This window comes from Eurosta solidaginis, chromosome 3 (genome assembly GCF_040869045.1).
Source record: "Eurosta solidaginis isolate ZX-2024a chromosome 3, ASM4086904v1, whole genome shotgun sequence".
Lineage (NCBI taxonomy): Eukaryota > Metazoa > Arthropoda > Insecta > Diptera > Tephritidae > Eurosta > Eurosta solidaginis.
The window spans coordinates 241,314,930-241,333,673 of NC_090321.1; the positions used below are offsets into that span (position 1 = coordinate 241,314,930).

General features: G+C 38.1%; 1 protein-coding gene across 18 annotated transcripts in view; it reads left to right on the forward strand.

Moving 5' to 3' along the window:
- The window catches only part of metro (membrane palmitoylated protein 7-like protein metro), a 65,161-nt gene that overhangs the window by 29,345 nt on the left and 17,072 nt on the right, over window positions 1–18,744 (forward strand). For 14 of the 18 annotated variants that reach the window (XM_067775713.1, XM_067775709.1, XM_067775714.1 and 11 more), the window contains 4 exons: window positions 7,541–7,619; window positions 11,170–11,351; window positions 12,945–13,040; window positions 15,144–15,275. In XM_067775713.1, coding sequence (XP_067631814.1) covers window positions 7,577–7,619; window positions 11,170–11,351; window positions 12,945–13,040; window positions 15,144–15,275 — 453 coding nt within the window. In that variant the 5' untranslated portion in view covers window positions 7,541–7,576. Of the gene's footprint in view, window positions 1–7,540; window positions 7,620–7,783; window positions 8,159–11,169; window positions 11,352–12,944; window positions 13,041–15,143; window positions 15,276–18,744 lie in introns of those variants that run through there. The other 4 variants (XR_010951290.1, XM_067775703.1, XM_067775719.1 and 1 more) reach the window with 3 other exon arrangements.

An 18,744-nucleotide genomic window follows, 5' to 3' on the forward strand; every position in this document is an offset into this window, starting at 1 on the left:
ACTGTTTTCTGGCCTTAAGTTTTTTGCCCGTGTGTAAAACCCGAGTATACAAAAAAGTAAAAGTTTTTGGGATTTGCCCATATGTGTATATATGTATATATTGTATATACATGAATGTCTGATATATACCTGATATTGCTTTTAAATTGAGTAAGCGCTTTCCACTATAAAAAAATTCGATATATATCGAGATATATCCATACCCTCCATCATAAATATCGAAAATATCGAATAAGCCGAATATCGATTTTTTTGCAGCTCTATTTCTTAGGTGAATTAAAATTATGTCAATGGTGTTTAAAGTAAATTTCAATTATTTCTCTTCTATGGCCCACTCCCTCATAAAATACTCTTTAATGCCTTTCATTTGATATACACATGTCATACAAACACATTCCAGGGTTTCCCTCGGTTCATTTTCCTACATGGTGATTTTCCCTTATTTTGTCTCCATAGCTCTCAACTGAGTATGTAATGTTCGGTTACACCCGAACTTAGCCTTCCTTACTTGTTTTCTGTCTAGTGGTCAAGCTGCCATAAAGATATGAGTCATTAACCAATGTATGACTCATTATTCACTATATTTCAATAAAATTGCATGTTTTACTTTATTCTCAATCGATATTTATGCACATAAATCGTGCAAAAGGATATTATTATTGTCTCAGATGACCATTGCGTTTTCATCCTGAAGGAAATTTCACCCCGAAAAAGCACAATTTCGCCTTAAACAGTAACGGTATGGTAACGCTTCTAGCAAAACAACAAATATTATGAAACAATCCACAAATACGTCAAAAAATTTTGAGTGGAACTACCTTCTTTTTTATACCATGCTGTATACCAAACTGCTCAGCTAATTAAGGTGGGTTTCTTCTTCAAGCATATTTTCCATACCAATTTAATCTTCACGGCATTATGCATCCATGCCAGTTTAAGTCCTAAGCAGGCCTGGTCCCCATTCCCTCATTCTGAATATGTTCTAAACGATTAAATAAAACATTTTGCTTATCCGTTTTAAGCTGTAATATATATAAAGGCCGTATTTTAAATTCTAATATTGACCTAAAAAATAGTATTTGAATAGTGTAGAAGTACTCTTATGCCATTAATGACTTTTTTTACGTTTCAAAACAAGTATACAAAAGCAAAACTATATCCCACTATGGCAACCCATCCACATTTATGCAATATCTGTAATGTTTTCTTTTCAAATTATATAAAATAAGTATAAGTAGTTTTAATACAATTGTACCATCACATTATATAATAGAAAAAAATTCTTTGAATACATACTCTTAACCACTCCTTGGATAAAGCTTAAGAAATTGCATATAAGTACATAAACTTGTATGCGCATTGGGGTGCTTCTTGTTCAGGCGATGTTTTTTTTATCGTTTTGCTTAATTTTAATTCTTTGAAGAAAATAAATAGTTCTGACGTTAAGAGAACATTTTTTAAATTCACTACCTGAATACCAATTAGTTTAGGCACAGTTTTAACTCAGAGCACATTTAGTTTCGAAGTACTAGGATTTCAACTATGACAGCTAGGTTAGGTTATGTTAAGCTGGCCGGTCAATAAAAGCCTCACATAGCTTGAATGTAACCATCGTGCTACCAGAATTTAGTTGATGACCAAACGAAAGAGCCCCAATCAGGTGCCGCGACTTATGTTATAGAACAACTCCATCCTCTTGGCAAATACTACAAGTTTTCTAAGACCTATCTTCTGCCTCGAAATCTCGCCACTCTGGTGTCCCTAATAGTTGATCTGGCGAGCGCAGGATATGAACATAGAACGTGCTCAACCGTTTCTTCCTGTAGCTCGCACTTCCTACATCTGCTGTTACTAACGAGGCACAACTTATTAGCATGTGATGCCAGAAGCCATTGTCCAGTTAGTATGCCCATCGTGAGCCTTGAATATTCTCTCTTCAAAGATATGAGCTACTTTTTGAGTCTAATATAGTAGCATTTGCACATGATCTTAGAAATTTTGCAGCCCCGCGCTTCTGTCTACGCATTTCCTGCTTGATAGATCATATGCAACTCCTGTCTCCTTTTGATTTCTCCTAAGCGGATTAAGACGTTTACCGTCGAATCACCGAGTGCTACAGTCTTCTTTGTCAACTCATCAGCATTTCCATTCCTTTCTCTACATATATGACGGGAACCCAGTACAAATTTTATAAGCCGCCTGAATGAAATTTTTCCAGCGCTTCTTTGCATACTAGGACACCTCTTAATGAAGTACTGTGTGAGACTATTGTCTTAATCGCCTTCTGACTCTCAATATATATAATGATGCGACTGCAGCCTAAGCACGCTTCCTCCAGAATTTCTGCTGATTTCTTCACGGCTATAATTTACGCCTGAAAGATGCTGCAATAATCTAGCAGCAGGTAGAATCTACTTAAGGCCGCGGTACAATGGACTTTTTCATATAGAAGCGTTTAACAAAATTTGCTTATGCATTCGAGTAGCATCGCCACAATCAACCAAGATCTTGCGTTTATAAATATGAAGGAACTTCAGACTTGTCAATTGAAGTTTATCTCGCCTTGCCCATTCACATACAAAATTTCGCGAGACACTGTTATAAACAATCTCCCTATACAACAAAAATACTTGCTAACATATTTTGTGTCGTATTCATTTGTTATATTGCAGTTTTTAATTGCGAAAAATGTTAGAAAGGTTACCAACGGGTGGTAAAAATAATTTCACCAGCAACGTGTGCCAGCACCGTTAGCCAAAGCAAATGTCAAATTCTTCTTCTTATGATTTGATTGCAACAAAATTTGCAAGTTGGCTACTTTTTCATGTCAGATAGCGCCAGTGTCGGTCAATCTACCGTTCTCCATAAATATACGTGCAATCTACTCATAATGCATAAGATTCAGTAAAGCGCATCTATGTATATGAAAAACTGCTTATGTGACGAGGCTTTCAACTTCTGGACCAACACAGCTAAATGCATCAACAATTAAAAATAGCTTAAATTTTTGTTACGCTTTGCATTTCACAAGCTCTGCGTAGTAAGACCGCACATAATCCTAGTGTTGTTCTGATACCCACTTTAAAGCTATAGCTGTAATCGTATATAGGGATCAAAGAAAGTAATCAATACCAAAAAAGTATCGAGGGGCCCATTTCACAAAACAAAAATTTATTGTAATACAAGTGAATTTGTTCTGACAAATTTTGTGGAAGCCCTAGCGGATTATGGGGCTTCGAATATATCCGCCGCAGGTATGCGTTCACGGTGGGCTTCAATCTTTCGCACAATACACTTGAAAGGACCTTATATGCGATATTAATAAGGCTGATTCTACGATAGTTGGTGCATTTTGCAGTATCCCCCTTCTTGTGGACTGGGCAAAGAACACTTAAATTCCAACCGTCGGGCATGCACTCGTTCGCCTATATTTTGCTAAGAAGTTGCTGCATGCGCCTTACCAACTCCTCGCCGCCGTACTTGAATAGCTCCGCAGGCAATCCATCAGCGCTCAGGGCCTTGTTGTTTTTCAATCTGGTTATTGCTATTCTAACTTCGTCATAATCGGGCGGGGGGACATATATTCCATCATCATCGATTGCGGGATCGGGTTCTTCATCTCTGCGCGGTGAATTGCTGCATCCATTTAGGAGAGCAGAGAAGTATTCCCTCCATAATCTAAGCACTCTATGGACATCAGTTACAAGGTCGCCGTTTTCGTTCCTACAGGTGTTTGCCCCGGTCTTAAAACCTTCCGTCTGTCGCCGTATTTTTTGGTAAAATTTTCGGGCATTATTCCTGGTGGCTAGCAGCTCAAGCTCCCCGCACCCTTTCTGCTTCTACTTTTTTCTTCCTGAAAAGGCGTCACGCTTCCCTTTTCAACTCACGATAGCGTTTACACACTACTCTTGTCGCGCTCGCTTTTAACGTAGCCCTGTAGGCAGCGTCTTTTCTTTCGATTGCAACGCGGCATTCTTCATCGTACCAGTTGTTTTTTCGTGGCCGCCGGTAACCAATTGTTTCCTCTGCGGCAGTACGAAGTGCTTTAGAGATATGCTCCCACTGCTCCTGTATTCCTTCAGGATGAGTTGTGCTCTCAGAGAGCAGGTGTGAGAGTAGAGTTGCGAAATCATTGGCAGTCTGTTGCGATTTAAGCTTTCCGACGTCTAGCCTTCCTTGTGTTTTTTGTTCCTTGGTTTTAGACGCGTTGAGGCGGGTGCGTATTTTGGCTGCAACGAGATAATGGTCCGAGTCCATGTTAGGTCCTCGGATCGTGCGCACATCTAAAACACTGGAGGCACGCCGTCCGTCTATCACAACGTGATGGATCTGATTGCGAGTATTTCGATCAGGAGACAGCCATGTAGCTTGATGTATCTTTTTATGCATGAACCTCGTGCTGGATATGACCATATTTCGAGCACCGGCAAAGTCAAAAACATTTTAAAGATTTACTCGGATTTTGTCCACCGAACTGTTGAAGCACGCAAGCGAAATATTGAGTCGCACCATCAAGAAGTTGACTTGGCCATATTAGAAAGATTTTCATCCTAGAACGTTAGCGAGGAACCAGATTCTTTCCACGCGCCAACTCTTGAGGAAGTCAGTTAATAAATAATAATAGATGCCACAAAATAGGAGCTATATTTGCGGAGTTAAATCTGAGCTCGATTCCACCCTGCTAAATTAAAACGCGTATGCCAAAGCCAAAATCATTGTTTACTTTTTGCTTTGATAGAGATTTACGGCCCATAAATGGTAATGCAAAGTTAAATCTTTATTTTCCCTGCTACGCATTTCGACGCTTCACGTCTCTTTCAGGGAGATCGATAATGTTATTTAACGGTATTTAAGTTTTTGTTAATAATTGTATTGTAAAGATACATCAATAGCTATTGATATTAACAATTAAAACAAATGAATAAGATTATGTTGACAGTTGTCTAACCAAAAAATAAAAATCAAATGAGCTTTGGTATCCCAATTACTGTGACACCTGCCTACTTATATTTGCGGCTGAAGTTAACGAATACTTTTGGATTGTAAAAGGAATGCGAGTAAGAACAACCTTACGTTTGTAACACTTCACATTGCTTAATGTACGGAGGAACCAAATAAACCTGAGCCATCACCATTCGCAAATTCACTATCCAGGGACTATTTATCATTCCACTGCTTCTTATGAAATATAGACTCGTCGTTGTTTGGCTTCAGCTCACTTTTCATCTACCTACTAATCCTTTTGTACATCGACTCATGGGTCGTCGGTCCACCGGTTGTTTGAACAGAGGTTCTATATTTACCCATCCACTACCTGTCTGCTTACCATTGACCCATCTACCGATTCTTAAATATTGGCAAACCATCCATCCATCAGCTCGATTGGGCATCTATCCACCGGTTATTCGGCATATATTTACCATACGTGGATCTGAATAGAATCTCATCGGTCATTGATTCACCGGGAATTCTGGTGTATCCATCAACCGATACACCGTTTACATCTTTAACAGGCCGTTTGACAACGCACTGCGCGAACAGCTGAGGCATTGTCCACCGTTTGTATTTCTACATCTTCCCTCTGCACTACCCAATAGCTCCAAAAAAAAAACACCAAAACCCCACCTATCTGCGGCGAATCCTGTTTCACTAACAGACGAGGCTCTGGCGACCCCAAGCTAGTCATGGAACTTGGGGGTAGGGAGGGAGGGAATGGCCTGAAGGTTTAATGTGGCCACATAAATCGTTCCCGAGATGGTCGGGCTAGCACCTTAATGGTGCTATGGTACCGGAGCGTACCGGATTTGTATCCGGCAAAGGACCATCACATCGATAACACTCCCCAAAGCCTTCGGGGAGCAACCTTATCGCTACAACAACAACAACAACAACAACCTTCGATAGCTACTGTTTCACTTACCGATTTTTCCTTTTTCTCCTTGTAGCGATAAGGAGACCCTCGGAAAGTTTTGGGGGGTTTTAGCGATGTTTGGTTGTGCTTTGCCTAACATTTATACGGCACGCTCCGAAAATTAGCACTAGCCCGTTCATTGGTCATCCAACCCCCTCCTTCCGTGAGAAACTTTGAATCATCAGAGCCACGCCTGCCAAATAAAACAGATTTGCCACGAGTAGGTGAGATTCACAATTGCGTTCGCTTACCATCACGATGATTAGTTAAATTTTCCGGATCATTCCTGATAATTCTGTCGATGGAGAAGTGTCGTCCCTGAAAGTATTTCAATCGACATCCTCATTGGGCTGATAATGAAGGGGAATACCACGTCTGAGTCTGGGGGTAACATGTGACACAAGAGTTCAGTGTTCCCTGTTGACACAGTTATCGCGAAGCATGCTTGCCTGACCTGACTTTCCACGTATAGAGGGATAATGATAGCGATGATGATGATTATAGCTCAGAAAGCTAAATATCTTAGGCTACCCTTGGTGTTATAGCGAATACAGTTGATTCCCTCATTCCTTAGGGAACTAAATCTAACAGTTAGGATGCTTGATTTTTTCTCTTGCAAACGCCTAGCTTGTATTCTTCACAAGACTGCAGTCCAATGATATGGCTTCTGATCGAATAGGCAGTAATTTCACAGAAAAACGAAAGAAACTGCACAGATCATCCATGGTTAGAAAACCCTAAACTGCCGAAAGTGATCAATATAGCTCACCAATAGCTTTTTGCACTAAGGTTATGAAGTACCCCTCGTAGAGGATTTTGCGTTTGTGTTTGTTCATGTTTGCCCATTTTGAATTATGAGTTCATTGTTTGGATGCACTCCAAAACGATTCACCCATTCTTTTTTTTTTTTTTTTGTTAATAAATTAAAAGACTTTTTCCTCTGAGCCCATGCGAAGCATTTCCATGCGACCCCCAGCGGATTAGGGGGTTAGAATAGGTATGCCTGTCGTAAGAGGCGACTAAAATATCAAATAGATTCAAGGGATTGTGCAGCGCAACCCTTTCAGGTTACCAGCGCAATATATAGCTTCTCCAAACCCAATTGTCAACCTCACCTATCCGTGGCGAATCCTGCTACATTAACAACCGAAGCTCTGGAGACCCCGAACTCCTCATGGATCTAGGGGGTGAGAGGGCGGTATGGCCAAGAAGGTCGCAAGTGGTCATAACAAATCGTTCCCGAGATGATCGGGCTTGGTGCGGGAACGTACCGGATCTGCATCCGGCGAAGGATCATCAACATCGATAACACTCCCCAAGACCTGTGTGCAGTGTCCTTATCGCTACAACAACAACAACATGCGAATATTTTAACTTAATTTATGCACATATGTATGTATGTGTGTGTGTTTCCTTGAAATAATGTTGCTGCTAGTAAAATTTGAAATGCCATATCCGGTCTGTATCTAAAATGTTATTCGAAAACTAGATTAAAAGTTAACAAAAGTTTTTCCAATTACATTAGAATAAAAAAAATGTTTGATCAAAAATTTGCATTTTAACTGTTTTTATGGTATTCTCATTGCGGTGAATGAAATTAAACCATTAAATTATTTCATTTTTTTGCAGTGCATGTCAGTAAACAAACGTTGCTGAACAAAAGCGATGACAGCTGCAGTTATGGCTACAGATACAAATTGGGATCCTGGTAAATATTTTTTTTTTTCTAAGATTGTACACTTATATTTACGCTTATGTCACAAACCGACGGTTAGATTAAGTGGCAGCTAGTTAAAGTGCAGCTTACCTGGACACGTTTTCTTGGTCCGTTGTATTACCAAATACTTTGGTAAACTGGCTTCCAGTTATTTAACGAAGTTCTACGTGGCAACGATTAACCTAAAGTGGCTGGATACTTTAACCTCGTCGTCCTCCATACAGGAATTAACAGATCCTACAAGCTGCCAGTTCACTAATGTTTTTCAGGCGGACGTAGTAGCCGCAACCAAAATAGGTGAAATACTGGAAGAAAATAGCTTAAATTGAAGCCGCGTAAATTTTTATATTGACAGCCAAGCAGCAATTAAGGCAGCTAAGCAGCAATTAGTGCAATAATCTCGCATCTAAACGTGTGTTAGAGTGTAAGCAATGCCTGGAAACATTTGACAAGGCGAGAGGTGTACATGATCGGCCAAGCAGGAAGGACGTGGACCCCAGCGAGGGGCTGCAATGTGTCGAAGATTATGTGTAGGTCTTATAACGTTAGACTAACAAGGTTACTCCTATCATTAAAAAGAGAGTACTATACACTCATGGCCGGTATTCTGACTGAACACTGCCATCATGCGTCACATGCATTGAAACTGGGCCTGATCAGTGATAGCAGATTTACTGCGGTTGGGGGAGGAAACGATCGAGCACGTTTTGTGCTCGTGTCCTGCGCTTGCCCGGCTAAGACTACAGCTATTAGGAGTGGAATAGCAGCAAGTGACATAGGTCCTAGAAGGTTTCTAGTATTTATTAATGGACGGATTTTTTTTTGTAACATAGCGAAGACAGCTGGAAATGTCCAGTGTTTTAAGTTGTACCACATGGACTCGCATTGAGCAATGCTCCGATCAAATAGAGAAAATAATCGAGAAAAACAGCCAGCCTCTGTAGCTCCACGTATGTCCGGTGGGCACCTCCAATTGATAAATATCTATCAAAACGAAATGAATTCCCGCAGTAAAGTAGACTCAAGCTTCTGACCAGCGGTTGGTAAGCCAGGAAGCGTTGTGGCTATGTTCCTTTGCCTCTTTTCTTCATTGGAGCTGTAAATGATATCCCTGTAATTTTGAAATTTTATGTTATGACATATCTTTGTTGGTATACGTTGGGATACTAATACCTTTAGTTCCAAGCCTGACTGGTATGTGAAATATTTTATTTGACACCTGCGAACCTTCTTTCCTAATCGTGAATTAATCAGAGGATTTGATTAATGGAACAATGCCAATTCCTTACAGAAAAGAAATCTGTGTTTCCAATAAACGCAGGCAATCTTCAATTCATTTTATATTGACATAAAATACCCTTGGTGACATTAGTCTTAGTTGTACCCTCCGTTGAAATATTGCCTCAAGGAGCCTCTTTCATCTAGCAAATAACGCAAAACTTGTTATTTTATGGACTTTCACCTGCAACCAAGATCTAAAAAAACTTGTATACCCTGTACGTCTATTAAATGATTATCCTATTTCTTGTCGCACTTAGGAGACTCCCGAAGGTTTATCTTTCTTAATGGTCCTTTACCGGATAATGATCCAATATGTTCCGGAAAATAGCACTTTGAAGGTACTAGCCCGGAAATCGCGGTGACCACGGTGAATACTCTAAGTAGTTAAATCCCATCCTTCCCTGAGGAACTTTGCAACGGGTAGATGGGGTTGAAAATTGGGTTGGAAATATCTTAAATATGGTGGAAACCCCTTTAATGTCACTTACCTAAACCAAATGGTTTGATCAATATACCACCTTACGTAGTTTAGGAAACAGTTTTAAATCGCCCTTAGATCAGCACAAAACTGCCTAAAGTTTGATACCAGATATTCGCTAGGCCTGACCAGCTACAGATAATGCGACTGACCATTTTTTAGCAACACTTTCCCATTTTTTTTCGAAGTAAAGAGGAAAATTATTCATTTTGACAAGAGTTCTCAACTACTAAAAACTACATTCGGGTTATACGCGCTTCCTTTGGGTCTGGCTCTGAGGGTTAATATTCTCTCTTATCAAAGCACTTGGTCATTTCGCGATGCATTTGTGGCTATTTGGTGAGTATTCGGCCCATTTTGCTTTCTCTACTGATCACTTTAATAATAAAGTTCAGCTCCATTCTTTTCCGGCAATTGCATAGTAAATTAGATATCTAGCCACTCAGAGAAAAATTTGAGAGAGACTGGATTACCAATTGTAAGCAGTCCTCTGACTGCTACATATCTGTTTTTGGGGGTCTAAGCAATTCGGAAAGTGTTAGAGTACTCCACGAAATATAAAATCCCGAAGTACAAACCTCGAAACACTACGCGGTTAGCAGACATTTTGGTTCTTACGAGCAGGAACTATTCACGACTATGGGGTCACCGAATGACACTTTCGTGATAAGAACAAATTTTAATGAAAGCCTCCTATACAGAATTCGTCTGAATAACAACCCGTTAGACCCTCTTCAATTTCTTCTGAACTGTTTTACCTTTTCACAGTGAGATGAAGTCGCTCCGATTTTTGCTTTATTCCAAACCTAAAGAAGTTGCGTTATACTAATCCAATATTTTATTTTATTCTCCCTACTTCAAGAGTGTTCCGCCTCGGTGCCCATACTACCTACCTACAGCAGCGAACACGAAAACAGCAGTGGATATTTTTTTTATCAAATTTTGTCAATTAAATTTTTTTCGATTCCTTAAGAAACAACTTCCGTGAAGTTTGTAATTCAAACTATGTCAACCAATCTCGAAAATGTTTTAAAAAAAAATTAGAAAACTCAGGACAATATTATGAAAATTTCGAATTTTAGAGTTTTCCAAATTTTTTCGGGTATCAGGAAGTGCGGGTTGAAGGAGGAAACGATCGAGCACGTTCTGTGCTCGTGCCCTGTACTTGCCAGGCTGATACTCCAGCTATTAGGAGTGATACAGCTGTCAGATCTAGAGGCAGCAAGTGGCTTAAGTCCTAGGAAGCTTCTAGTATTTGCCAAGAGGACGGAGTTATTTTATAACATAGGTCCTGGTTTTTGATAGGGTTTTTCAGTTTGGTCGTTAAAACAAACTTCTGGTAACACTACGGACTTAATCAGTCTATATGAGGTCCTCATGGATCGGCCAGTTCAACCTAACCTAACCTTTCTAAGACGGCTGGAAACGTTCTCGAGATTGGTTTCCATAGTTTCATTTTAAAAAATTTAAGGACGTTTTTCCTAAATTTTTTAATTTGATAATAAATTACAACTGCTATTTTCGTGTTTGATACTGTATACTTATAAGCGGAAAACTTAAATTTACACAAATACATATGCCTATTTGTAGTTCAGTGGAGCATCAATAACTTGTTGACATATTTTGTTGGCAAAAGGACTTTCCGTCTTTTGTCAATTATCTGTCATTTTCCTTTTTACAACAACACACTGCACCGTTAATAAGATACATATGTACTTACATACACAAATTCGGCATTTTTCATTTTGTATGATATCTTCTTCTTGGCATTCAAATATATAGCGCTCTCGAAACTCATAACATCACTAAAGGAGGCGGAAAATCTCTCCAATGACCAAGAAATCGATTTCCTGAAAGCGTTACTCGAATCGAAGGAGCTAAATGCGCTTGTCAATGTACACACAAAAGTGGCGAAAGTGGGTCGAGATGATCGACTGGCTCCAGTACTCTCAACATCCGGACAGGTGAGTCAATACAGAATGTATATATGTATTTACTTGCAACTACAGCTGTATACACATAAATAGGATCAAAAAAAAATTAGGATTTTACCATGTAATTTAAAAAAGTATAATTTATTTGTTATGCATTTGAGTGAGTACCACGACTCGCGAATATCGATGTGTAAACATACAGGCGTACATCTATAAAACTATTTTTTTATGTAAACTAGAGCATGCAATTAATACCATAACAGATCTAACTTTACCAGAAATAAAAAATGTGTGGCTTTTTGAGAAGAGCTTCGTCGGTTTCTTATCGGAAACAACCGATAACGACAAATTATTGTTTTACTATAGCTTATTTCCGAAAGCGAATTACTATCGTTGATTTACTATCGAGGTTACCGATATTTCATCGATTACGAGCCGATAACAAATAGGTAGCACTCCGATAACAAATCGACACATTTTTCATATCAAATCGATACAATTTTTACTACTAATCGATAACTTTTCGATAAATAATCGACAACTTTTCGACAGTAAATTTATAACAATTTCGGAAAAATTTAAACAACGTGACATCAGGACGGACAAGGCGACATCTGTTTCGATTATACCTTGTAAATCTCTTCAAAGCCTTTTCTCCCATGACTGGGATTTGAACCCGCACTCCTAAATTTATAACTATTTGATAACTACTTGACAGCAAATCGCTACTTACTTACTTACTTAATTGGCGCTTAACCGTCTAAACGGTTATGGCCGTCCAACAAGGCGCGCCAGTCGCTCCTTCGCTCCGCCAGCCGGCGCCAATTGGTCACACCAAGGGAGTTTAAATCGTTTTCCACCTGGTCCTTCCAACGGAGTGGGGGCCGCCCTCTACCTCTGCTTCCATAGGCGGGTTCCGATAGAAACACTTTCTTGGCCGGAGCATCATCTTTCATTCGCATAACATGGCCTAGCCAGCGCAGCCGCTGCGTTTTAATTCGCTGGACTATGTTGATGTCTGCGTATAGCTCGTACAGCTCATCATTAAATCTTCTTCGGTACTCGCCATCGCCAACGCGTAGAGGTCCATAAATCTTTCGAAGAACTTTTCTCTCGAACACTCCCAAAGCCGCTTCATCTGCTGTTGTCATGGTCCATGCTTCTGCCCCATATAGCAGGACGGGTACGATAAGTGACTTGTAGAGTATGATTTTCGTTCGCCGAGAGAGGACTTTACTTTTCAATTGCCTACCTAGTCCAAAGTAGCATTTATTGGCAAGATTGATTCTTCGCTGAATTTCAGTGCTGATGTTGTTGCTAATGTTGATGCTGGTTCCCAAATAAATCGCAAATAAAAAGCAAATCGCTAACTTCCTTAAAATAAATCGATATTATTATTATTGTCTATTTACACATCAAAAATTTTAAATTTTAATTATCAAATTTTTTAATTTACTTTAAACTTCTTCTTAAGTATGTAGATGTAAACTCCATGGCTGGAATAAATTTATTTCAAAATGTAGGTCTATTTTTTTGTACAAACCTGTACATATTCCCCCAAAATTGCCTATGTTACTATTGTCTTGATATTTATGTACATTTGTATATATTTGCTATCTACAGATATTGTTCGAAGTGCTGGAGCAGCTATCACAGCGATGCCATTTAAGTGAAGATTGCAAAGAGGCTTTTCATATGTTGCAAGAACCGCATTTCCAGGTAAAATCTAATTTTTTGCATGTACATACATATGTATATGTACCAGAGGTTTACGCCGATCACTTTATCGGCGGCGACGCACCGGCGTACGCCGCTGTTCTTACTTTAAAAAGCTTGATTTTTCTATTTAAAATATAATATTTAGGAAAGATTTTATTTGTATGTATTAAAGGAAATCAACGTTTTGGCCATTTCGGAAAGATCCGGGGTTTTTGCCTCAAAAACTCGCAGATCGTTTAAAAATTTTCAGGAGTAGCTCTTTGCGGAGGGATTGTTTCTCGTTCACTTACTCCAGGGAGGCTTTGAACCTAACCCCGGTCCTTGGATTTGGTACTGCTGGAAAGAAATAGAGACACATAAAATGGTTACACTTTTGTCTGTATATCTCGTGCAAAGCGTAGTTTCACCTGGGGTTAACTCCTAATAATCGCCGCGAACACAATTTCTTTAAATCATTTGTGGCTCCTTGGCGGTCACGCACAAAATCGACTTACGGTGTCTATTAACACTCACGACTCTCGTGGCACCGGGCGCATCCAGTTTTTTCGAGCTACAATTCCCGATGATTAAGAGCTACAATTCCCGATGTGCGCTACCAGTCGCTACCACGCCTCATGACCTTCACACCATATGCCAGCACAGAAGCTATAGGACTGCGACTTCGAACTCATATGTACCTTCGTCGACGTCACTTTCCTCGAAGCTCTAGGCGTAGTTCCGAAGACTTTCTAACGGATGTTTTGTCGCGCTATGCTGCGGGCTACACGAGAGAAACACCTTGAAACGTTAGAGAGTGACTATTCCGCCAAGGATGCCGCCCTCGAAATCATAAACAGTTTAAGTGGATGTCATTGGGTAACTCATGGGTGAAAATCGTATAATCCTCGGCACGTCTACCTAATTAAAATTTTACAAGGACCCCGGATACAATTTTTAAAATGTAGACCAAAATTTGCAGACGTTAGTGTTCACAACATTGATTTAAATAGTCTTCAGTTTTCAGACTAGTTTGACTGTCCACCACATTAGGGTAGTAGCGCACACGCTTATTAGTCCGATTGTCTTGGGAAAGCTTTTGCTTCACCACTTTGAGTGTTCTTGCGAAGGTAAATATATGTGCCTATATATTCACATTTGTAAAAGGAGCCGTAACGTGTCGGTGATATTTAAACTTGGTTGATAGAGTATAATCAATGTGATTCACTCCAAAGGACTAGTTTTTGATAGGGCCGTCAACTTTAGGAAATGTCAAACCGGAAGACTTGGGTGATGAAGGATGAAGTGTGAAAATCAAAATTAACATTTCAGACCCTATTATATAGTTTCGCAAATAAACAACAGATGTTTGAATGTAAGCCCAAGTGATTTTTCAAACCCTTCTCATACGTACATACATATATCCTCAACTTAAGTATGAGGTAACAATCATTTCAAAGGAGTGTTTATGCCTCTAGAGCCTACTAAAGGATTTTGCATCACTGATTTCGCTTATTCCTTCAGCCAATCGCAATGTAAATTTTTTTTTTTTTTTAAATCGGCACCTTTTTTGGGCAATTTGTTTTTTTAACAACTTGTGGACAATTTGAAAACATGTTCGCCTTGGGTCATTTTATTTGAATTCATTGTTATTATTAATTTTTTGAAAAAAAAAAAATAAGCAAATTGAGCATATAAATTTATTATAAAACTTTTCTTTTAGTATTTTGTTTTAATAACTTAGTGGTTATTGGGTGATGCAAAGTCCATGTTAAACTGACATCGAAAGCGCCTGTTTTTTTTTAATAACTTATGAACAGTTAGAGTTAAATTTCGCAACTAGTTTCTTATAACTGGCAGTGATACGCATCCGTTGATACCACTTTCGACCATATCCGACCAATTTTCGACATGAACAATAAATGGCCTAAACAATTATAAACGAGTAGAAAATATAGTAACGCGCCGGACGCCGCCGCCCCGATATTTTTGACATTCGGCGGCGGCGGCGGCGACGGCGTTTATCGGCGGCGTATATCTCTAATATGTACATACTTTCTTATGTAAATGTATTGGCAAAATTGCAAACGTCAATCACACAAATATTTTGTTTGTTTGTATTTGTAGAGCCTTTTGTATGCACACGATGCAATTGCACAAAAAGACTTTTATCCGCATCTACCGGAAATACCGATCGAAATGGATGAAGATGAGGAAACAATCAAAATTGTGCAGTTAGTAAAAAGCAATGAGCCATTGGTAAGTTTCCCTGTAATTGATTACTGAGTTTAAAAAATGTCGTCTAAAAATTAAACAAAAGTAAACGTCTATGTGATCTCACCAGAACCACCAAATGAGATTTAGAAAAATGGTTTATACCATATCATAACAATTGCATTATTATACTTATATCATATCATTATCGTCATCATTTTCCACGATTCATAAGCCAAACACGTTGGACGTACAGTTAGATTCAGAGCCGTACTTGAAAATGCTAAATGAAAACTTAAATCGAATAAGCCATGCGTTAGGCTGCAAACACGAAAATAGCAGTGGCACTTTTTTGCGAATTGCATCAAAATTTGTTTATTATTTTTATTCTCGATAGTTGAAAAAAATCCGTGAATTGTGTTACTGAAACTATACAAACCAATTTCAAATACATTTTCGAAAATTTCGGAATTTTGCACGAAAACTTCGAATTTGTATTATTTGAAATTTTCGGAATTTTTTGACTTCGCAGCCTTTTAGCTTAATGAATTGCAGTCTGACAAAGTACAAGTCATAAGTCCCTCAAAATTCACATTAATTTAAAAAAAAATATTTCCACTTTTTTTATACATAGAAGAAAACTTCTTAAATAAATTTTCGAGTGAGCAAATCGCACCAATTATTTCTGCTTTACATGCCTAACGTTCATAATCATCTCTACAACAGTCAACCAAATTCTTTAGATCGTTAGTTGAGCTTGTTTTCATTTTTAAGTTAATAGTATATAATTTCATCCCAAATAGCTTTTACAATTACGTAGGTAGATACCATCAGGAACCAGATATACCAAGTTAACTCCAGACTTATAAAAAATATCGCGAATCGTTGCGGCAGTGAAGGTTAAAAGTTTAAGCTTAGTAACTACGTATCGCTCGTTTTATTATAAACAGATGTAATCCAAAATTTGAGTTTTTGGAGATGTTATGCTATTTCAAAAGAACTGCCTGGTGAAATTCTGCTCACATATATATAGTATGTTGCTAGGGGCAAAAATTACCGGACCTATGTTCTTTAAATTAAAATTTTGTATTGAAGCTGTATGCAAAAAAAACTTTGTTTCCGTTTTCTCAACAAATAAAAATTTTGAATCACATCTGTTACTAGCAGACCCGGCAGACGTTGTTCTGCCCTAAATTTGACCTACCTGCATACATTTTATAAAGCTTTTTCCGTCTAACTCTGCCCTCCCCCTCTTCACTTTTTCCTAGTCACCCAGCGGTATAATATATTACTCTGTACTAAAGCACTCATCAACAGCTTTCATTTGATATCCATATTGTATAAACACTGTCTAGGCATTCACGGCCCCACTTTTTGGCCTATATCTCGAGACCCTAGTCACCCAGGGGTATGAAAATTACCCTCTACTAAAGCACTCATCAGCAGCTTTCATTTGTTATCCATATTCTATAAACACATTCTCGGCGTACTATGGTCCACGTTTGAACAAAATCGCCTGACGCATCTCTTCAAACACCGGCGACCAACTAACACACATTTTAGCCTTTCCTTTTACATATATATATAGGTTTTTATTTTTCACACTTCACTATAATATTAAAACGAAATGTAGATATTCATTGCTTTTGAAATTCGGCTTAAAAATTGCACATGGAACAACTAAAGACTCTCCTGAATTAAAAGAAAATATCTTAGTACTTCTAAATCGCGGACCCCCTCAGAAACCCCGGGTCAGGGGTAATCCCGCCCCCTCTCTATAGACGGGCCTGGTGATGTGATATATTTGATATCATTCGCTATAATATTTTTTATTGATAAGCAGGTTGTTTAATTAAACACCAAGCAATTACAAGGAAGTATATCCGCAGCACCTGAAAATATGAGTGCCGCTGCATATACGTAACATTTTATTATTACGTATAAACATTTGCGGATATATATATATATAACCTATCCTATATTTCGGGTTAGATCAAACTACACACGGGGTGCAAAACAAATTCAAAATCGGTTCAGTAGTTTAGGAGTCCATCGCGGACAAACATAGACAGACCCAGCTGACTTTTCCCTGCCCAACCAAATCTTGGTTTACCTGCTAATGTTTTATGAAAATGTACGTACTTTCTATAGCCAACTCTTCCCTTTCCATTCTCTCTATTAAAACAAACAAAATACGCCTGAAAATAATCGATTTCCTGAAAGGAACACGATGCATTGGCAAAATCACATCAATATATTTTCAAAAACAAGATCAATTAAAACCGCGGAAAAATTGACAAAAACTGCATTTTCAAGGCAATTGCCTGTCAGTTCTTTAGTTTTACATTGGTCTTAGACGGCTTAGAAATAAATATGGATATAAAAAAAACATTCGTCAATTAAACTACTTTAAGTCATCTACTGTACAGAGAAGAAATTACCAGCTACATAAGTAAAAGTCTCAGAATGTTAGATACATACTACATATAAAGAATTTGTTAAAAAACAGAACAGGCTGTGTTGTGAAAAACCGTATCAGCTGAGTAGAGTAAATGAGTCACTAGTTAATAAGAGAAGAAAAAACAGATTGCTAAAAAGCTAGTCTGAAATATCAATTATGTAAGAGTAAAAGTTATAATATTGACATTAAAATCAAAAGGCCTTGTTTAGTTCAAAATTAGTTCTACAATGTTTTAGAATCAGAGCCTTAAATTTTCTAGATTGCCTAAAGGGAACATTAAAGCTCACTTGCACAATCATTAAAATAGTTCCAAGCGCTTCCTCGCGACTAACAAGGGCGGAGAGTCTTTATAAGTTTCAAATTATTAGTATAGGGAGAAAGATTATTCAACGTGTCCCATTGAAAATCTCTTAATGGACAAATCAATCTAACTAATGTTGTAAAAAGGGCTTAGCTACGTAACGGTCTCTTGACTTTTTTGCCCATCGTTTTACGAATGCTGAAACACCTCTAGCTTTAGTATGGTGATTTGGTTGACATACCACAGATTCCATTCCGCTTTATTTTCATAACTTTTTCCGTAGCAAATTTTGATTTCAGTACAACTTTTTTATGCTTTAAGTTGCCCTATATTTTAAATCAAAATTTTCTTTTGCTTTACCTTCAACTGTTATGCTACTTAAAATTTGTTTCCTTCCATCGAGATATATCTTTTAATCTTATAAAACTACTTCGTTCATTTACTAAACAAATACATGTACGATATGTAACAATAGCATTCACCTCAACTTCTCAGTCGATTTTTCATCAACAAAAAGGTCTTGTAAAAACTCATTCAAAAACACATCATCGTCTTTACTGAAACACAGTATAAAATATGGTTTTATGTAATTTTAACAATTTGTTACACCTAGTACACGCTAGCGTAAAAAAGCTTGTCTAAAACTTTAAATATTTATTTTATTTACAATATATTAATATTGTAAAAGTAAATGCAAAAAAACTCAAATTTTTATCAAAACTTGTGCTTCGTGTATTTCACACACAATATTT